General features: G+C 47.2%; 1 protein-coding gene across 1 annotated transcript in view; it reads left to right on the forward strand.

The window, feature by feature from the left end:
• Positions 1 to 4,489: 4,489 nt before the first annotated feature.
• The window catches only part of cdh5 (cadherin 5), a gene marked incomplete at both ends in the record, with an annotated part of 36,368 nt that continues 19,829 nt past the window's right edge, over positions 4,490 to 21,028 (forward strand). Inside the window, 10 exons of the mRNA XM_079531930.1 lie at positions 4,490 to 4,720; positions 12,250 to 12,529; positions 13,384 to 13,506; positions 14,360 to 14,527; positions 15,230 to 15,411; positions 16,668 to 16,775; positions 19,482 to 19,624; positions 20,010 to 20,143; positions 20,613 to 20,722; positions 21,022 to 21,028. The exon at positions 21,022 to 21,028 is cut by the window's right edge and continues 96 nt beyond it. Of these exons, the coding sequence (XP_079388056.1) occupies positions 4,490 to 4,720; positions 12,250 to 12,529; positions 13,384 to 13,506; positions 14,360 to 14,527; positions 15,230 to 15,411; positions 16,668 to 16,775; positions 19,482 to 19,624; positions 20,010 to 20,143; positions 20,613 to 20,722; positions 21,022 to 21,028 (1,486 nt within the window). The remainder of the gene's footprint in view (positions 4,721 to 12,249; positions 12,530 to 13,383; positions 13,507 to 14,359; positions 14,528 to 15,229; positions 15,412 to 16,667; positions 16,776 to 19,481; positions 19,625 to 20,009; positions 20,144 to 20,612; positions 20,723 to 21,021) is intronic.

The raw sequence follows: 21,028 nt of genomic DNA on the forward strand, positions 1-21,028 counted from the left end.
TCTGGAGAGGACAGTTGTTTCACCGTGTAGTAAACGCTGCATTCGTGGTCTGGAGAGGACAGTTGTTTCACCGTGTAGTAAACGCTGCATTCGTGGTCTGGAGAGGACAGTTGTTTCACCGTGTAGTAAACGCTGCATCCGTGGTCTGGAGAGGACAGTTGTTTTACACCGTGTAGTAAACGCTGCATTCGTGGTCTGGAGAGGACAGTTGTTTCACCGTGTAGTAAACGCTGCATCCGTGGTCTGGAGAGGACAGTTGTTCACCGTGTAGTAAACGCTGCATTCAGGGTCTGGAGAGGACAGTTGTTTTACACCGTGTAGTAAACGCTGCATCCGTGGTCTGGAGAGGACAGTTGTTCACCGTGTAGTAAACGCTGCATCCGTGGTCTGGAGAGGACAGTTGTTCACCGTGTAGTAAACGCTGCATCCGTGGTCTGGAGAGGACAGTTGTTTTACCGTGTAGTAAACGCTGCATTGGTGGTCTGGAGAGGACAGTTGTTTCACCGTGTAGTAAACGCTGCATTCAGGGTCTGGAGAGGACAGTTGTTTCACCGTGTAGTAAACGCTGCATCCGTGGTCTGGAGAGGACAGTTGTTTTACCGTGTAGTAAACGCTGCATTCAGGGTCTGGAGAGGACAGTTGTTTCACCGTGTAGTAAACGCTGCATCCGTGGTCTGGAGAGGACAGTTGTTCACCGTGTAGTAAACGCTGCATCCGTGGTCTGGAGAGGACAGTTGTTTTACCGTGTAGTAAACGCTGCATTGGTGGTCTGGAGAGGACAGTTGTTTCACCGTGTAGTAAACGCTGCATTCAGGGTCTGGAGAGGACAGTTGTTTCACCGTGTAGTAAACGCTGCATCCGTGGTCTGGAGAGGACAGTTGTTTTACCGTGTAGTAAACGCTGCATTCAGGGTCTGGAGAGGACAGTTGTTTCACCGTGTAGTAAACGCTGCATTCAGGGTCTGGAGAGGACAGTTGTTTCACTGTGTAGTAAACGCTGCATTGGTGGTCTGGAGAGGACAGTTGTTTCACCGTGTAGTAAACGCTGCATTCGTGGTCTGGAGAGGACAGTTGTTCACCGTGTAGTAAACGCTGCATCCGTGGTCTGGAGAGGACAGTTGTTCACCGTGTAGTAAACGCTGCATTGGTGGTCTGGAGAGGACAGTTGTTTCACCGTGTAGTAAACGCTGCATCCGTGGTCTGGAGAGGACAGTTGTTCACCGTGTAGTAAACGCTGCATTCGTGGGTCTGGAGAGGACAGTTGTTCACCGTGTAGTAAACGCTGCATTCGTGGGTCTGGAGAGGACAGTTGTTCACCGTGTAGTAAACGCTGCATTCGTGGTCTGGAGAGGACAGTTGTTTCACTGTGTAGTAAACGCTGCATTCGTGGTCTGGAGAGGACAGTTGTTTCACTGTGTAGTAAACGCTGCATTCGTGGTCTGGAGAGGACAGTTGTTTCACTGTGTAGTAAACGCTGCATTCAGGGTCTGGAGAGGACAGTTGTTTCACTGTGTAGTAAACGCTGCATTCGTGGTCTGGAGAGGACAGTTGTTTCACCGTGTAGTAAACGCTGCATTCAGGGTCTGGAGAGGACAGTTGTTTTACCGTGTAGTAAACGCTGCATTCGTGGTCTGGAGAGGACAGTTGTTTTACCGTGTAGTAAACGCTGCATTCGTGGTCTGGAGAGGACAGTTGTTTTACCGTGTAGTAAACGCTGCATTCGTGGTCTGGAGAGGGCAGTTGTTTCACCGTGTAGTAAACGCTGCATTCGTGGTCTGGAGAGGACAGTTGTTTTACCGTGTAGTAAACGCTGCATTCGTGGTCTGGAGAGGACAGTTGTTTCACCGTGTAGTAAACGCTGCATTCGTGGTCTGGAGAGGACAGTTGTTTCACCGTGTAGTAAACGCTGCATTCAGGGTCTGGAGAGGACAGTTGTTTCACCGTGTAGTAAACGCTGCATTCGTGGTCTGGAGAGGACAGTTGTTCTGTCACCGTGTAGTAAACGCTGCATTCGTGGTCTGGAGAGGACAGTTGTTTCACCGTGTAGTAAACGCTGCATTCGTGGTCTGGGAGAGGACAGTTGTTTCACCGTGTAGTAAACGCTGCATTCGTGGTCTGGGAGAGGACAGTTGTTTCACCGTGTAGTAAACGCTGCATTCAGGGTCTGGAGAGGACAGTTGTTTCACCGTGTAGTAAACGCTGCATTCGTGGTCTGGAGAGGACAGTTGTTTCACCGTGTAGTAAACGCTGCATCCGTGGTCTGGAGAGGACAGTTGTTTCACCGTGTAGTAAACGCTGCATTCAGGGTCTGGGAGAGGACAGTTGTTTCACCGTGTAGTAAACGCTGCATTCGTGGTCTGGAGAAGGCAGTTGTTTTACGGACGGGTAAAACGGCAGGGGCTGAAGCCCCCTTTGATGTCTATGTGTGCACGTCCCCTGCTGCAATGCATCGTTAGGAGGGTTCCTCCATCAGCTGTGGAATGGGTGGGTGGATGGATGGATGGATGGATGGATGGATGGATGGATGGATGGATGGATGAATGGGTGGGTGGGTGGAGGGAGGGAGGGAGGGAGGGAGGGAGGGAGGGATGGATGGGTGGATGGATGGATGGATGGATGGGTGGATGGATGGATGGGTGGGTGGATGGATGGATGGGTGGGTGGGTGGATGGATGGGTGGGTGGGTGGATGGATCAATGGATGGATGGATGAATGAATGAATGAATGGATGGATGGAGGGAGGGAGGGAGGGATGGATGACTTGGAGTGACTGTAAGCAAGTAACATTTAATACATAATAATTAATAAATGAATGAATGAATGAATGAATGAATGAATGAATGAATGAATGAATGAATGCATGCATGAATGAATGTCTTGGAGTGACTTCACTGTAAGCATGTCTAATTTAAACCCAGAGTGCTCATTAGGGGCATGGCTCTAAATTAGGCATCGCTACAGACTAGGAAATGTAGGAATGCTAATGAGATGTTGTTGTTTTCTTCAATGCTTAGTTCACACACGACTGAGTACAGAGAGAATACTGCCAGTTTATCCCTCCGTTTCTCAATTTAACTCCCAATTCATTTCAATTCAAAGAATTGACTGCAAAGTAGACTATATTTATGCGCGTATACACCCCAATGTCTCTTCACCAAGTGTCTATTGTAATCCTGGGCCCTATACACTCCCTCTGCCAACCCGGGGAGAGCAACGAACTGACCCCATGCTTCCTACGATGCACGAGGAGTCCAAGCTGCTTCTTTTCACCTGACGGGGGGGAGAGTTTCCCCGGTTGGACGTAGCGCGTGGTAGAAGGAACACGTTATTTCAACCAGTTCCTTTCCCCTCCATCATGCAGGCACCCCGGCTGGCCAGCGGGAGGCAGTATAGAGACCAGGATTACTGCATGTTTTTTTGCGAGGGTACCTACCCTAGGGGACACGGGGAGAACATGTGAAGTTACAAAGCAAAGTTACTATATTTACCCAGGGTAACTGGACTAAGCATCAGATACTTGTTTACAGCCAGGCCCTGCTCATAGAACATTTCATGGTAGTGGTTCAATGCCTTGCTCAAGGGCACTTCAGCGGTGGTAATTTTAACGTGCCGGTCCGGGGATACGAACTGGCGACCTTCCAGTATCAAGACCGCTCCGCAAACCGTTCGGCCACCGCTGCCACAAAGGGTGAGGGTACCTACCCTAGGGTACCTACACTAGGGGACACGGGGAGAACATGTGAGGGTACCTACCCTAGGGGACACGGGGAGAACATGTGAGGGTACCTACCCTAGGGGACACGGGGAGAACATGTGAGGGTACCTACCCTAGGGGACAGGGGGAGAACATGTGAGGGTACCTACCCTAGGGAACACGGGGAGAACATGTGAGGGTACCTACCCTAGGGGACACGGGGAGAACATGTGAGGGTACCTACCCTAGGGGACACGGGGAGAACATGTGAGGGTACCTACCCTAGGGGACACGGGGAGAACATGTGGGGGTACCTACCCTAGGGGACACGGGGAGAACATGTGAGGGTACCTACCCTAGGGGACACGGGGAGAACATGTGAGGGTACCTACCCTAGGGGACACGGGGAGAACATGTGAGGGTACCTACCGTAGGGGACACGGGGAGAACATGTGAGGGTACCTACCCTAGGGGACACGGGGAGAACATGTGAGGGTACCTACCCTAGGGGACACGGGGAGAACATGTGAGGGTACCTACCCTAGGGGACACGGGGAGAACATGTGAGGGTACCTACCCTAGGGGACACGGGGAGAACATGTGAGGGTACCTACCCTAGGGGACACGGGGAGAACATGTGAGGGTACCTACCGTAGGGGACACGGGGAGAACATGTGAGGGTACCTACCCTAGGGGACACGGGGAGAACATGCGAACTCCACACAGAAAGCCCTCCCCCCTCTCTCTGGTATTAATGCGATCTTCTGTCTCTGTCTCTGTCTCTCTCTCTCTCTAGATGATGGGTGGTCCTCAGGTTTGGGCGCTGCTAGCCCCCCTGATCCTCCTCCTCCTTGCCGACGTCACGCGGTCAGAGAAGCTGCTATTCGCTCCCGAGGAGGCGGTGGAATCGAACCGCAGATCCGCTCTACCACCTCCCATCCACTTGAGGCAGAAGAGAGATTGGATCTGGAACAATCTGTACGTGGAGGAAGAGAGACCCGCGCCCTTCCCTTACAAGATAGGACAGGTACCTGTCTGTCTGTCTGTCTGTCTGTCTGTCTGTCTGTTCTGAGAAAACGCCTCTAAAGATGGCTGTTCGGATATTTGGCGATGTTGTGCCCGGCTCCGACCAGCCCATGCAGTAGGCAGAGTTAAAGGACTAACACGCACAGTTGAACTAAATGCTCCCAATGATAGCTTATATTGGATGAACTCAAACGTGCATTTTATAGGGTTTTTATTAATTCATATTAATTATAAACACTTACAATCGTACATTCACACGTTCTGTTCACACTTCCCCCCAACACAAGATGAATACAGTATCCCGGCCTGGATTACAGGTCCTATTGGTACAGTGGTTCTATCCTGACTCTGTCGGTAGGAATTCTAGCTATCGTTTGAACACTCTAAGACTGTCCCAGATTATGGTACGCTTAGCTTGTCATTGTTGTTTCTCAGACTTAGTTACATTAATTATGTGGTTTTAATTCTACCTTATCGTTAATCAGATGGTAATTGATCAACGATGGGGAGACAAGAACACAGATGACATTTGGTTACCATCTAAACATCATATTACATCAATTATTAATAATGTACAATTATATCGCATAATACATTATAGCATATCATTTATAGCAGATACATACCGCTGGTCTCTGCCTAGACATGTTCACGTTCGATGGTATTGGGTGAATCTAACTCACTTTGTGCCATACAGCATATAGTCACAGTGGGCCCTGACTGAAGTCCCACCTTCATGCTACACTTTCAGCCAATCATATGCCACTGACCCATGCATCCCTTCTGCCCTCTCTTTGAGAGGACAGTGTGGAGATCTGACTTTAGGTTAGATTAAACTGTCAGACTATTACAGGTATTTATCATTTAGGCTTTTTACCAACCCAATATATAATAGGTTATTAGAACACATTTAAACAATTGAAGAGGAATTAGGTTACTTCATTATTGTATGTTCTAAATGGGTTGACTTTCCCTGTGAAGAGGAGTCAATAATGGCCTGTCCTACAACAGGAGAAGGGCCGTAAAACCCCCAATGGAATGTGGAATGGAATGTGGGGACCTGCGCTCTCTCACCCTAGAGGAGCTTCTTAATCTCCAATCAATCTGACCCAATATATAATTTCTCATTATGAGTACAAATCTCGCACACCCATAATTATCCAAACACCCCTCACGTTTCAGTTATGAAAATTGATATGGTTATTCATTTTCCATAAACTGAAAGATTATTTTTGATATTAATATTTCGGAAATATTATTTTTTGATATTTGGGCGCATGCCATTTTTAGTAATTTCGGAACCTGTTAAATAATACTGGATCCACATACTGAAGTTATAACATTATACAACTTTGAAAAACACATTAAAATAAAACACAACCCATTAACTGCATAAATCAATAAAACAATGAAAATAATAAAAGGTTTACATGCGTCGATATTGTGGACATTTTTTGTAATTATCCCAACGCACCCTTGAGTATTAAATTCAGTTACAGCTAATCAAACTTATGTATACTTGTAATAATGTGAGACAGTGCATCTCCACTTTTGTAGGAGAATTGCTGTTTCTGTCATGTCAGTTAGGGGTTACCTAACTGACATGAACTTTTGGTCACCTCTGTCCGTTTAATTTTTATGGCTGTTTGCCCGGACAAAGCTTCAGACTTATCTAAACAACCCCCTTGTTTAAGAAGACAGTTTATTTCCACACAAGACTGGTTCCTTGTCTTAAGAAACATTCTTCCTGCGCTCCCCCCACCTGAAACGACTCTTTTGGTTGCAGAATGGGGCCCAGTTGGTAAACACATGTCCAAACAATGCAGTTTATTACCCCTGGTTGTGTTAGGAACCTCAAATTGTGATTTTAACAAAATAACCGATTTTGCATCTCAACAACTTGGTATCATTTGACTTTTTGGATTTTTTACTTTGACTTTTACCAAAAGCAACCCAATTGAAAATTGCAAACCCTTGCAACATTTTAACCACATTATGTGTCTTTCACACATGCAGTCTTTGTGCCTGTGTGTGTGATAGTTTGTGCGCGCGCGCCCACGCGTTCACGCACAAAACCCACTTGCACTTTGAGAGACAATGTTCCCCCCTCCCAATCGAAGGAAACTTAATCATTTTACCAGCATTCTTTTTTACCTTTGTCCATAAGGACTTAATTGGCACAAATTAAATCCACTTATCTGCTACTCGTTGTCTAGTACAGATATAATGAACCCACATACATCATCACATTTAATATGCACAGATAGACACACATCTCGTGTGTGAGTGTGTGTGTGCGTGCGCGTGCGTGTGTGTGTGTGTGCCGTGTGACTTCTTGTTGTCACTGAAGCCCCAATTGTTCCCTGCTGTAGGAAAAACAAATGGGTAGAGAAGCATTTCACATGCTACTCTTTCTGACCCAGTTCTGATCTCGCTGGCATGAAAGCGCTCACCCACTCCCATCTTTTTCCTTTTCTAGGATCTAAAAGGACAGGAGCCATTGTGGCCTTCTTTTCAGCCGCTTTACACACTCGACACAACAAATGTGTCGACACTGCGGTTTTCTGTACCAGACTGGACTTTGCCATTCCTGGTTTGCCACCCTTCACGGGGGCAATCTTCGGGTGACCCCTCACGAAAGTCACCCCAGGGTGCTTCTCTGGCTCGCCTGGACCCCTCACGAAAGTCACCCCAGGGTGCTTGGCGTGTGTGTCATGCACCTCCCCCACCGCCTCTTGAACGCGTGGACTGGCACCAGTAATGCCACAAATCACGCTCGGCGTTTCTGTGGTGAGAAGGTTTGATGACTCGTCGGCCTTGCCCACGCCGTTTGTGGGCATGGCTCTGCTGATGAACGGTGAGGCGTAGGCAGCCTCCAGTTCCTCCGGAAGGCCGCTCACCTGTTCCGCTCCCGTTGACAGCTCTGCCTCTGCTGTCGGTTCCACTTCGATGTTCGGCCATTCCTCCTCTGTCGAAGGCTGCGGAAACGTCGTGTGGTTCTCGTCGGTTCCCTCAGCTCTGCCCGCAGCCGCTCTTGGCCTGCTACGGTGCTGACTGAGGGCTTGTCCTGCGTCGTTCGCAGGTGCGACGTCTGCCGCTCGTTGGTTTCCCACTTCGATGTTCGGCCATTCCTCCACTGTCGAAGGCTGCGGAACATCGGGTCCCTCAGCTCTCTGACTGAGGGTTGGTGTAGAGGGCCCTGGGCCCCCTGCATGGTTACTGCAGGAAGCACCAGGCTGTGCCTCCGTTGTGACAGGCTCTATCTGCTCCCAGCCCGGATGACTGGTAGCCCTGTCTCTTCGCCCCTCTGGGGCTGTCCCGGTCCCCGCTGGCACCGTCTCCGCTCCGCCCGTCTCTGCGCTGGCGAAGGGGCCCGTGATGTCACATCTCGTGACGTCTGGTGCTGCGTCTGCGGGCTGGATGCCCCTCTCCTCTGGGGCTCCTATGTTCCTGCTCTCTGCAGGACACTCACAGAGGCCTATCTGGTGGCACCCTGCTGTGACGACACCTCTGGCTACCCTGTCATTCTCCTGACAGATAGCAGCCCTGATTACACGGTATCTTTCACTGTTGTACTGTTTAACATATAAATTCAGTAATTCATTTTCTATGTGTGCGAGTCTATCTTCGTTTTGTTCCTGAAGGAATATCTCGTAATCTGACGACGCGTCTATCACATTGTCCATCGCCCTGTCCAGCTCAGCAAAACTTTCAGTTATCTCACTGGATGAACCCCTGTCCATACAAAGATCCACCCTATAGGTTGTGCTATCAAACATAGCTTGAGCCTGTGAGCTCTGTAACTGTAGCCCATTTAAAGAAGCCATTTTTCCACCCCCTCTGTCCCTCCCTTTAACAAACAGTACAGGAACTAATTGGACTGGGTTAGTGGTTTAGTTGACTTCACAAATCATTCATTCACTCAAGTAAATGGTTAGTTTTTGCCCAGCTTTAATTAGCGGACTCTGTACTCAGAGAAGCCCATACTTCCCTGTTAAATACCTTCACCAAATAAACCTTTTTATACTATAACCCTTTTATATTATATAGATTATATATAATATAAGTATATAGATTTATATTGGCCGTGGGCGGTCAAACTCTATAGCCTTCCGTTAAACCTGGATTACAGGTTTTGCTAGATGCGTCACGCAACAGTTATTATAGACACGCCCTTCCTTTATGCGCACTTCAAAGCGCGCATTCAGCGTTAAACATTATTGACTGGTAAGATTATTACATCGCCTTTAATGCTGAGTTTAAAACCCTATTTTGTTCTAAACATCTATCACCGCTATTAATTACTACTTTGGTAGGTTATACCGCATGACAGTAATTACCAGTCCCCCTGCACTGTCTCAGCACATTGGGACATTGCATGACAGAAAGAGGAATTACCCCCCCCCTCACATGCACTAATAAACTGCTGTTCTCCTTGGTGCCCAACACCCAGCAGGAAACACTTTTATTGTGGTTACTATAAAAAGCACCTCTCTTGGTTTAAACGACCGGTGTCTTATCCGGTCTCAATTAAACTTTATGTTTGGTTACCAATAGTCTTAAATAATCAGTTTCCTAAACTGACCGTCGATTAGAACTTTGCCCTATCGAACAATGACTCCCAAACTATTGTTAAACCCGCAGTCACTTTTGTAGCTTACGGTTTTAACAGCTGTTTCCGCATGGACCCATACCCACATGGAAACAGTTTAACGGTGCCGCTCAGTTAGTAGCACAAATCAAAACGGCATGCCGTCACGGCAGCATTTATAGTTTGATTTAATCCTATGGATTACTAACAACTGCGGCATCGCATTCACGTGCGCTGCTATCAACGCACGGCTTGAAGTTCAGTTGAATAACGTCACACCAGAAAAACCACAATCAAACGGGGTGCCGTCTTTCGGCCCCAATTCTGTCTGATTTAATCCTGTGGTTATCAGTGTGGCACGATTCAACTCTGTGTGCTGGTCCCAACACACAGTAATTTATCTTTGTTATATTGTGGTCACTTTAGTGACTATACACCGATCTACGCTGTTTAATTTAACAGCACGGCAACTGAATAAAGTCAAACCGTCTCAGTTGAACTATATTCTGAATTACAACAACTTTAAATTGCAGATCCCTTTAGGGACTGCTATTTAAAGCCCTTTACAACGCGGTAGCAATTTAAACTGTAATATGTCAAACGGTTTCGGTTCAGACTATATTATATCTTAAATATGCCCGGGCGCGTGTACAGCTGCACGCTGATCCCAGCGGCACTTTCTTTCTGTTCAAACCAGGCACTTTAGGGGCTCTATGGTTTAAACAGTTCGCACGGCGGCGAATTAACTTTCGCTCGGCGGCGAATTACTGTGCACTGATCCCAATGCACAGCACAACTGCCTTTAAATTGCGGTCACTTTAGTGACCACTAATTTAAAGTTCTTTAAACGCGGTAGCGATTGAAACCATAATATGTCCAAACGGTCTCAGTTTAGGCTATATTATATCTCCAACCGCCCGGCCGTGATGTAAGCCGTGCGCTGATGCGCACGGTACAGATCTTGTCGCTGCACGCAGCGATTTACACTAGCAATATGTCTAGATTATAGGCTGTATTACGAGTCAAACCGCCCGGCCACGATTTAAACTGTGCGCTGATGCGCACGGTACAAACTTGTTTTAAGTCACGTCACGTCAGTGACGCTCTATGATTTAAAACTGTAATATGTCTAGATTATAGACTATATTAAAACTGGTAATATGCCTAGATTATAGGCTATATTACACTTCGCTGCTCGCAGCGAATTAAAACTGTAATATGTCTAGATTATAGACTATATTACCCCTAAAAGCGTGTGCACTTTAGTGCACAACGAATTAAAACTGTAATATGCCTAGATTATAGGCTATATTACGGTTACAGCCGATTTAAAACTGTAATATGCCTAGATTATAGGCTATATTACGCTTTAAACCCCCCGCAACGAATTAAAACTGTGTGCTTTAGTAGCACACCGATGTGCACTTTAGTGCACAGCGAATTAAAACTGTTCGGATATTTGGCGATGTTGTGCCCGGCTCCGACCAGCCCATGCAGTAGGCAGAGTTAAAGGACTAACACGCACAGTTGAACTAAATGCTCCCAATGATAGCTTATATTGGATGAACTCAAACGTGCATTTTATAGGGTTTTTATTAATTCATATTAATTATAAACACTTACAATCGTACATTCACACGTTCTGTTCACACTTCCCCCCAACACAAGATGAATACAGTATCCCGGCCTGGATTACAGGTCCTATTGGTACAGTGGTTCTATCCTGACTCTGTCGGTAGGAATTCTAGCTATCGTTTGAACACTCTAAGACTGTCCCAGATTATGGTACGCTTAGCTTGTCATTGTTGTTTCTCAGACTTAGTTACATTAATTATGTGGTTTTAATTCTACCTTATCGTTAATCAGATGGTAATTGATCAACGATGGGGAGACAAGAACACAGATGACATTTGGTTACCATCTAAACATCATATTACATCAATTATTAATAATGTACAATTATATCGCATAATACATTATAGCATATCATTTATAGCAGATACATACCGCTGGTCTCTGCCTAGACATGTTCACGTTCGATGGTATTGGGTGAATCTAACTCACTTTGTGCCATACAGCATATAGTCACAGTGGGCCCTGACTGAAGTCCCACCTTCATGCTACACTTTCAGCCAATCATATGCCACTGACCCATGCATCCCTTCTGCCCTCTCTTTGAGAGGACAGTGTGGAGATCTGACTTTAGGTTAGATTAAACTGTCAGACTATTACAGGTATTTATCATTTAGGCTTTTTACCAACCCAATATATAATAGGTTATTAGAACACATTTAAACAATTGAAGAGGAATTAGGTTACTTCATTATTGTATGTTCTAAATGGGTTGACTTTCCCTGTGAAGAGGAGTCAATAATGGCCTGTCCTACAACAGGAGAAGGGCCGTAAAACCCCCAATGGAATGTGGAATGGAATGTGGGGACCTGCGCTCTCTCACCCTAGAGGAGCTTCTTAATCTCCAATCAATCTGACCCAATATATAATTTCTCATTATGAGTACAAATCTCGCACACCCATAATTATCCAAACAATGGCGGCGCCCATAGCATTGAGCGGGCGGCCATCTTGAGGAGGGCAAAATGCACCGATGCGAGTGTTGCCTAGCGACGGTGAACGCTGCTTTACTGAAGTGACAGCGAAACAGACAAAAAGGCTAGATGGCTCACCTGCACTGCTGGCCAATGGAGAGCGACGCTGCTACGTGGCGGCCATTTTACTTCGGGGAAGCATAACATTGTGGTGTCAATTGTCTACTTTTTGGCTGGGGACCCCCGGAAATGCTTTGGCCATGTCTCGGGACGCTTTGAGCGACCTCAGCAAGATGGCTGCCGGGTGAACTACGTCAGAGACATCTAGCCTTTATAGCCTATGTCTATGGTATAAACATTGTGCTCTCTTGTTTGTTTGTTTTTTCTTTGCAGCTGAAGTCCAACCAGAAGCTGGAGGTGAAGCGGTTTACGATCGAGGGCGAGGGGGCCAACTCCATCTTCACGGTGGACCACAAGGGGGACCTGTTCGTCACCAAGGTTCTGGACCGCGAGGAGAAGAGCATGTACCACCTGAGGGCCGTCATGTACGACGGCAACAACAAGCTGGTGGAGGAGGCCGGGGACTTCATCATCCAGGTCAACGACATCAACGACAACATCCCTGTGTTCCCCAGAACCTTCAACGGATCCATCGTGGAACGCTCCAGGACGGGTCAGTACTAAAACCTACCCGCGGTCTCACCCAAACACAGTAAAATAGAACGGATTGGTAATTCCGTAGATACACACCTACAAAATCCATACATATTACACTGAAATCCTCACCATAGACTGTGACGGAGGGGAGCCGAACTGGAGCCAGGAGAGACACCATCGAGCGGTAGAGCCGGCCGGCTCAGTCCCGTCCGAGTTGTAACCCGATAGCACAGAATTGTAAATAATGTCTAACCTGATCCCACCCAAACATAGCACGGATTGGCAATTACGTACATACTATACTAGTGAAAGCCAGGCCTCTTTCATGATCAGCTCGCTCGGTCGTTTTACCGACCCAGGACGGGTCGGTAAAACATCTTAGCCCAGTGAAAGTCTGTGACATCATCTTGCTGATATAAATACATCTCGTAATAGATGTATTACATTTTTCAGGGACATGCATGAGAACACTCACCACTGTGCAAAAAGCATGGAATACGGATGTGTATATTACAGGAAACTCCCGTTAAACTTTACAACAAACTCCGGTAAACTCCCAAATTGTACCATCACACCTGTATATTACCGTATATTAACTGTATATGTACCATCACACCTGTATATTACCGTATATTAACTGTATATGCTGCTAAACTTGAGGTTTATGGGTAAATTACAGTGCCCATAATTGCCCGTTAACTCCTCTTTTCACGCAGTGCACTTCACACGAGTGTGATTGTGTAACGAGTGAGTGTGTAACATCTTACCGAACAAAACAATATGGCCATCAGGCAGTAACAATAATATTAAGCTGCTTGTCTTATATAGTATGATTAATTATACTGCTTTCATTATCTCTCTTCCGTTCAGGAACCAAAGTGGTCGAAGTGAAAGCAACGGACGCAGACGACCCGACCACAGCCAATGGGGAGCTGCGATACTCGCTGAGAAAAGAAGGGGACCTATCAGCATTCACCATCGACAGCATCACAGGTAGACCGGCCTCACTGAGGTCCTCACAACTCTCTCTCACTGAAGAGGGACATTCTAAATCCTATACGAGTTGTGCTTCTAAACCACGGCACGCTTCTGTGGCCAACGTGGAAGTGCCTCTCGTCTATACAACCACTGCGGACTAGACCTAAATATATTACTCTATAGACTAGACCTAAATATATAACTCTATGGACTAGACCTAAATATATAACTCTATGGACTAGACCTAAATATATAACTCTATGGACTAAGACCGTGACGGAGCCCCGCCGTCTCGAGCGAACATGAGCCACGTGGGACACCACCGAGCGGGCTAAAGTGAGCGAGTTTCCGTGTCATGAGAAATGTGTGTAGGGAGGAATTAATTGGCATAACCACGAAAATTATGGAGAAAAAGCGGGAAGTGGAGAAAAAGAACACATGATTCTGGAGTTGATTGTAACTATAACAGCTGAAGGACAGGGAGGTAAAAACTAAACGCTCTCTCTCTGTCTCTCTCTATCTCTGTCTCTCCATCTCTGTCTCTCGGTCTCTGTCTCCCTCCATCTCTCTGTCTCTGTGTCTGTCTCCGTCTATTCATCTCTGTCTCTCTGTCTCTCCATCTCTGTCTCTCTTTGTCCCTCCAAAGAGTGTGATCAGCACCAGGACAGACCTCCTGGACAGAGAGACCAGGTCTTATTGTCTCTGTGTCTCTGTCTGTCCCTGTAGGTGTGATCAGCACCAGGACAGACCTCCTGGACAGAGAGACCAGGTCTCATTGTCTCTGTCTGTCCCTGTAGGTGTGATCAGCACCAGGACAGACCTCCTGGACAGAGAGACCAGGTCTCATTGTCTCTGTCTGTCCCTCTAGGTGTGATCTCCACCAGGACAGACCTCCTGGACAGAGAGACCAGGTCCAGGTACACGGTGGTGGTCCAGGCTCAGGACACCAGAGGGATGGCGGCAGGAAGCACGGCCACCACCTCGGTCACCATCAGCGTCACAGACACCAACGACAACATGGCCTCTTTCACCAGAAGTACGCTAACACAAACAAACACACCCCTTATAGCGCTGTTCGTTTTGACAGAAAATTTGGATTTGGTTTAGTCTTTTGAATGACGTTTAATTTAGTATTAGTCATATTTGAGCTTGTAGATCTGCTGAATGTTTTATACATTTCATACATATGACAACTTCTGCATAACAAGTAGCCACATTTAGTTATGTATACTTTGAAGATGGAGTGCCGTGAATTTTTCCACCCTGATCATTTTCCACATGATCATCAGGTCTTATTGTTATATAAGGAGGTATAATTATTTCAAAAAAGTGTACAGTATTTGTTAAAATTTTGTTTTTATGTGGGCACGCCCACCAGTTCATTAAGTATGCCTGGTTTGCCTGGTGGGTGGTGATCCACCTGAACTGAAGCCGCACCCACAGCTGTAGTTGTATGATAAAGGGGGAGGGGTTAGGGGAGGGACTGATAGTGTGATGTCACTATATTACTGTTTATTTCATTGGTCCGTTTGACTGTCAAGGGTTCAGCCTCCAGGAAGAAACCCTAAATACAAAGTTAATACACCAATTGCACATGAAAACGACTCCAGGGTGTCTAATGAAGTACTGTCACCTCATAGACACACGAAAAACTGGAAAAATAAAAACATGGTGGCACTCCATCTTTAAGTAGATTTTGATGCCAGATTTTGATCTGTGTCCCCCCCCCCCCATGCAGAGACGTACGAGCTGCAGGTACCAGAGAACCAGAAGCTGGAGGTGAAGATGGGAGTTCTGGAGCTGGAGGACCGAGACGAGACCCAGAACAAAGACCCAGAGTTCACCATCGCTCCTCCATACAGCGACATGTTCAGGGTGGTCCGGAACCCGGCCAAGGATGGAGACCTCATGCTTAGAAAGGTAACACCGCCACGCCAAGGATGGAGACCTACTGCTTAGAAAGGTAACACCCCCCCCCCGCCAAGGATGGAGACCTCATGCTTAGAAAGGTAACACCGCCACGCCAAGGATGGAGACCTCATGCTTAGAAAGGTAACCCCCCGCCCGCCAAGGATGGAGACCTCATGCTTAGAAAGGTAACCCCCCGCCCGCCAAGGATGGAGACCTCATGCTTAGAAAGGTAACACCCTCCCCCCCGCCAAGGATGGAGACCTCATGCTTAGAAAGGTAACACCCCCCCCCCCCCCGCCAAGGATGGAGACCTCATGCTTAGAAAGGTAACCCCCCCCCCCCCCGCCAAGGATGGAGACCTCATGCTTAGAAAGGTAACCCCCCGCCCGCCAAGGATGGAGACCTCATGCTTAGAAAGGTAACACCCCCCCCCCCGCCAAGGATGGAGACCTCATGCTTAGAAAGGTAACCCCCCCCACCCCCCACGCCAAGGATGGAGACCTCATGCTTAGAAAGGTAACCCCCCCCACCCGCCAAGGATGGAGACCTCATGCTTAGAAAGGTAACACCCCCCCCCCCCCCCCCCGCCAAGGATGGAGACCTCATGCTTAGAAAGGTAACACCCCCCCCCCCCCCCGCCAAGGATGGAGACCTCATGCTTAGAAAGGTAACACCCCCCCCCCCCCCCGCCAAGGATGGAGACCTCATGCTTAGAAAGGTAACACCCCCCCCCCCCGCCAAGGATGGAGACCTCATGCTTAGAAAGGTAACCCCCCCCCCCCCCCCCCGCCAAGGATGGAGACCTCATGCTTAGAAAGGTAACACCCCCCCCCCCCCCCGCCAAGGATGAAGACCTCATGCTTAGAAAGGTAACACCCCCCCCCCCCCCCCCCGCCAAGGATGGAGACCTCATGCTTAGAAAGGTAACCCCCCCCCCCCCCCCCCCCCCCCGCCAAGGATGGAGACCTCATGCTTAGAAAGGTAACCCCCCCCCCCCCCCCGCCAAGGATGGAGACCTCATGCTTAGAAAGGTATACCCCCCCGCCAAGGATGGAGACCTCATGCTTAGAAAGGTAACCCCCCCCCCCCCCCCCCCCGCCAAGGATGGAGACCTCATGCTTAGAAAGGTAACACCCCCCCCCCCCGCCAAGGATGGAGACCTCATGCTTAGAAAGGTAACACCCCCCCCCCACATGATTATGTGTAGAGAACATCTATATTACAACTCTTCCCCCCCCCCCCCCCCCCCCCCCCCCCCCCCCCAGGCTCTGGACTACGAGACAAAGAGCAGCTACACCTTCAGCGTTCACGTCAGAGAGAACAACCTGCTGTCTCCTGCCGACAACAAGGACACTGCTGTCACCAAAGCCCAGGTGATCATTACCCATTCAACTCTATCGTTGTTATTATTATTAATGAAAGGATGCAATTTTAATCATGGTTGAATAATTAAGGACACCGAGGCCCAGGTGGTGCGTGACAGAGTTAGGAAACTCTGCTCACTGTCGCCGGGAGAATGCACGTCAGAATGTATGTCATGTCAGAGTGTGTTGAAAGGAACGGATAAAGTCCTTTGAGATGTATGTACTGTATGTCTACATTTCGGGGGGTTCCCGTAGTCTCAAATGCAACAAGAAAACAATGGTACAACTAATAACTAATATATGATCATTTATGAAAGCCATTACAGTACAAGTAAATACATTCACCAGTGGCGTGCACAGATAGACACTAGGGGGTGCTAGAGCACCCCCTGCCCTTTTGGCAATGTGCCCTTTTGGAAAAAAAAAAAAAAAAAACCTTTTTTTTTTCTTTCTTTTTTTAGATTTTTCAAAAATAGCAGACCTACAAGTTCATAGCGCGCCACTCGGTGGCGCGCTATGAGCTTGTAGATCTGCTATTTTTCAATAGCTAAAGCATAACATAATGCTAACACCAAAAGGGGTTCCCGCCCAAAATAGATTAAGGCAACCGGCCGGTTCCACGCGCTGCACAAGGTGCCCTTTTTTAACTTGAGCACCTGCCCCTCTAAATGTCTGTGCACGCCACTGACATTCACGACACAGATCGTATGCTCACCCGCTCCCACCCACACCCCAAACTGTTCAGCATAATATAGGATAATGAATGAATGAATCAACGGTCAAATCAAACACATCAGAGTGTACAGTATCATGTAAAGAGTCGGACGATTTCATAAACCGGGTCGGTTCAAGATGTGAATATAAAGACGTACTGAAGCAACGGAAATAAGGAGGTGATAGATCTAAAAGGTAGAAGGAGATTAGTCAGATCTGACAGAACTTTGTAAAGCAATGACCCGACTCCAACTTAATGTTTTATATTGATTCAGTTTGAGATAGTCGGTAGTCGATAGACGGTAGTCTAGACCAGGGGTTCTCAACCCGTGGGTCGCGACCCCTCGGGGGGTCGCCAAATTATTTTAGGGGGTCCCCAAATTATTTTTTTACGGTTTTTCAAAAATAGCAGACCTACAAGCTCGTAGCGCGCCACTCGGTGGCGCGCTACGAGCTTGTAGATCTGCTATTTTTCAATAGCTAAATTATAACAATGCTTAAAACACCAAAAGGGGTTCCCGCCCAAAATGGTTTAAGGTTATTGTAGCAGTCAATTTATATTGGGGGTCGGGAGGGGGCGGGGCGGGGGTCCCGAGACATTGCCAAAGCATTTCCGGGGGTCCCCGGCCAAAAACGTTGAGAACCCCTGATCTAGACTATACCGTCTATCAGCGTCTCTGTTGCGATGAGATAAACCGGAAGTGGTCCGTCCGTCAGTAAAACATGTCCCCCTCGTTGACTTCAATGCTAGACGAATGGCCCTATGTTGGGCGTGACTTCACCCCTTATACCTCAACTTATTTGCCATTATGTTAATATCTTGAAAAACATTTTAACAAAGTTCAACTACAACAGGGTTCCCCAATTAATTTTCCTCAAGGGCCATATTTTGACTATAGGGTACCAGGCTGGGGGCCGAGTCCGCACGCGCGAGGTCGAGGTTTTGCCCTGAAAATTCATTTTCACGGCAAGACCCCATCTGAAAAGGATGCCCAGTTTGACATGCATAGGCTACTGACCCCCATTTAATGCCATTTATATCTGGGACCCCCCCCCCCCCCCCCGCGGGCCGCCTATTGGGGAACCCTGAACTACAAGCTCACAAGGTCTACATCGAGACCTTGTTTGGATATTTTTTGGATATTTGAACTATTTTAAAATGTTTTTCAAAATATATAGCCTGAAATCTTAAAACCCTTTTATCTCGCATTCCATTTCCCATCAGGGTAACATATTTTAACGGGTAATGTTTCAGGGTAACATATTTTAACAGGTAACATGTTTCAGGGTAACATCAGGTTAACATATTTTAACGGGTAACATCAGGGTAACATATTTTAACAGGTAACATGTTTCAGGGTAACATCAGGGTAACATATTTTAACAGGTAACATGTTTCAGGGTAACATCAGGGTAACATATTTTAACAGGTAACATGCTTCAGGGTAACATCAGGGTAACATATTTTAACAGGTAACATGTTTCAGGGTAACATCAGGGTAACATATATTAACGGGTATTAAAATGTTTCAGGTGAACCTCATCAGGGTAACATCAGGGTAACATATATTAACCTATATTAAAATGTTTCAGGTGAACCTCATCAGGGTAACATCAGGGTAACATATATTAACGGGTAACATGTTTCAGGGTAACATCAGGGTAACATCAGGGTAACATATATTAACCTATATTAAAATGTTTCAGGTGAACCTCATCAGGGTAACATCAGGGTAACATATATTAACGGGTATTACAATGTTTCAGGTGAACCTCATCAGGGTAACATCAGGGTAACATATATTAACGGGTAACATGTTTCAGGGTAACATCAGGGTAACATCAGGGTAACATATATTAACCTATATTAAAATGTTTCAGGTGAACCTCATCAGGGTAACATCAGGGTAACATATATTAACGGGTATTACAATGTTTCAGGTGAACCTCATCAGGGTAACATCAGGGTAACATATATTAACCTACATTAAAATGTTCCAGGTGAACATCAGGGTGATAGATGTGGACGAGCCTCCGGTCTTCTCCAAGCCCATCTACAGTTTCAACGTGTTGGAGGAAACCATGGTCACCAACATAGGAATGGTCACCGCCAAGGACCCCGACATGGCCAACAAGAGCTTACGGTAGGACGCGTACGCACACACATACGCACGCACGCACGCACGCACGCACGCACGCACGCACGCACGCACGCACGCACGCACGCACGCACGCACGCACGCACGCACGCACTCGTCTTTAGAAGATGTGATTGCCCAGACAGGATGGCCCATAGACTAGAGGAAAAGAGGTTGGCCACGTTTAGCTGAAAGGTTGCTGGTGCTATCCCCGGCACCGACCGTAGGATGGCCAGTGTCCAACCATCTCTGCATTATATTATATATACTGTATATACCTTGAGCAAGGCATTGAACCCCCAGAACAGCTCCCGGTGCGAAACCTGCACTCTGACCTCTCTGATGAAATGTGTCTGTCTGTCTGTCTGTCTGTCTGTCTGTCTGTCTGTAGGTATTCCATAGAGGATAAGGACTGCCCCGTAGCCATCAACCCTCTCACAGGTCAGCTGTCCACCATCAGGAAGCTGGACAGAGAGATGGAGGCCACGTACATGTTCCAGGTCAAAGCTCAGGAGGAGCCCAGCGGTACGGCGCGCACACACGCACGCACGCACGCACGCACGCACGCACGCACGTGTGCACACGTTTTGTAACTGCAGTTGATGCCAGCCCAACTTGGATTGTAGCTTCGTAGATTTTGTAAGGTTGGGTGTGGCTTTGTATATCTTCACGTTGCTGGCTTCCATTTAAAATGAAAGGTAGACTGTACTTCAACGCAGAACTCAATAAAGGACTCAGAGCACCTGCTCATATCATTCTGTGTTGCTTGATTTTGTGTAAACATCATTCCCAGCTAAACATATAGCTTCCAAGAATGTTTTTGAAAACATTTGAAGGGAGAAATAGATATTGCAGTAAGTAGCCGCATAATAATCGTTCATTGAGAAATAAACCCAGAACAAAATGACCTGCTTCCCATTGATTATACCTTGAATAGACATTGATTATACCTTGCATAAACACTGATTATTTGCATAATCATGTGTGTCTTTAGGTCTGCAGTCGTTTGTCAAAGTCAACATCCTGGTTCAGGACATCAACGACAACGAACCAGAGCTGGCGGTGGACGAGGTGTTTGTCTGTGAGAACGACATGGCAGGAACGGTACGCCATCAGTAATCAATACATCCATCTATCGATCCATCAATAGAGCTAATCTACTAGTTCTTAAACTTTTACATTTCAAGGGCCCCGCTTAACTCACACACTTCCAACCATAATTGGAACCCTGAGACCACACCCCTTCTTTGTCCTTCCAGGTGATGGGTTCTTTAGGTTCTCTGTCCTTCCAGGTGATAGGTTCTCTGTTATGTGTCCTCCCAGACAATGGGTTGTTTAGGATCTCTGTTCTGTGTCCTCCCAGACAATGGGTTCTTTATGTTCTCTGCTCTGTGTCCTCCCAGGTGATAG

Source organism: Electrona antarctica (genome assembly GCF_951216825.1).
Source record: "Electrona antarctica genome assembly, contig: scaffold_188, whole genome shotgun sequence".
In the NCBI taxonomy this organism is placed as follows: domain Eukaryota; kingdom Metazoa; phylum Chordata; class Actinopteri; order Myctophiformes; family Myctophidae; genus Electrona; species Electrona antarctica.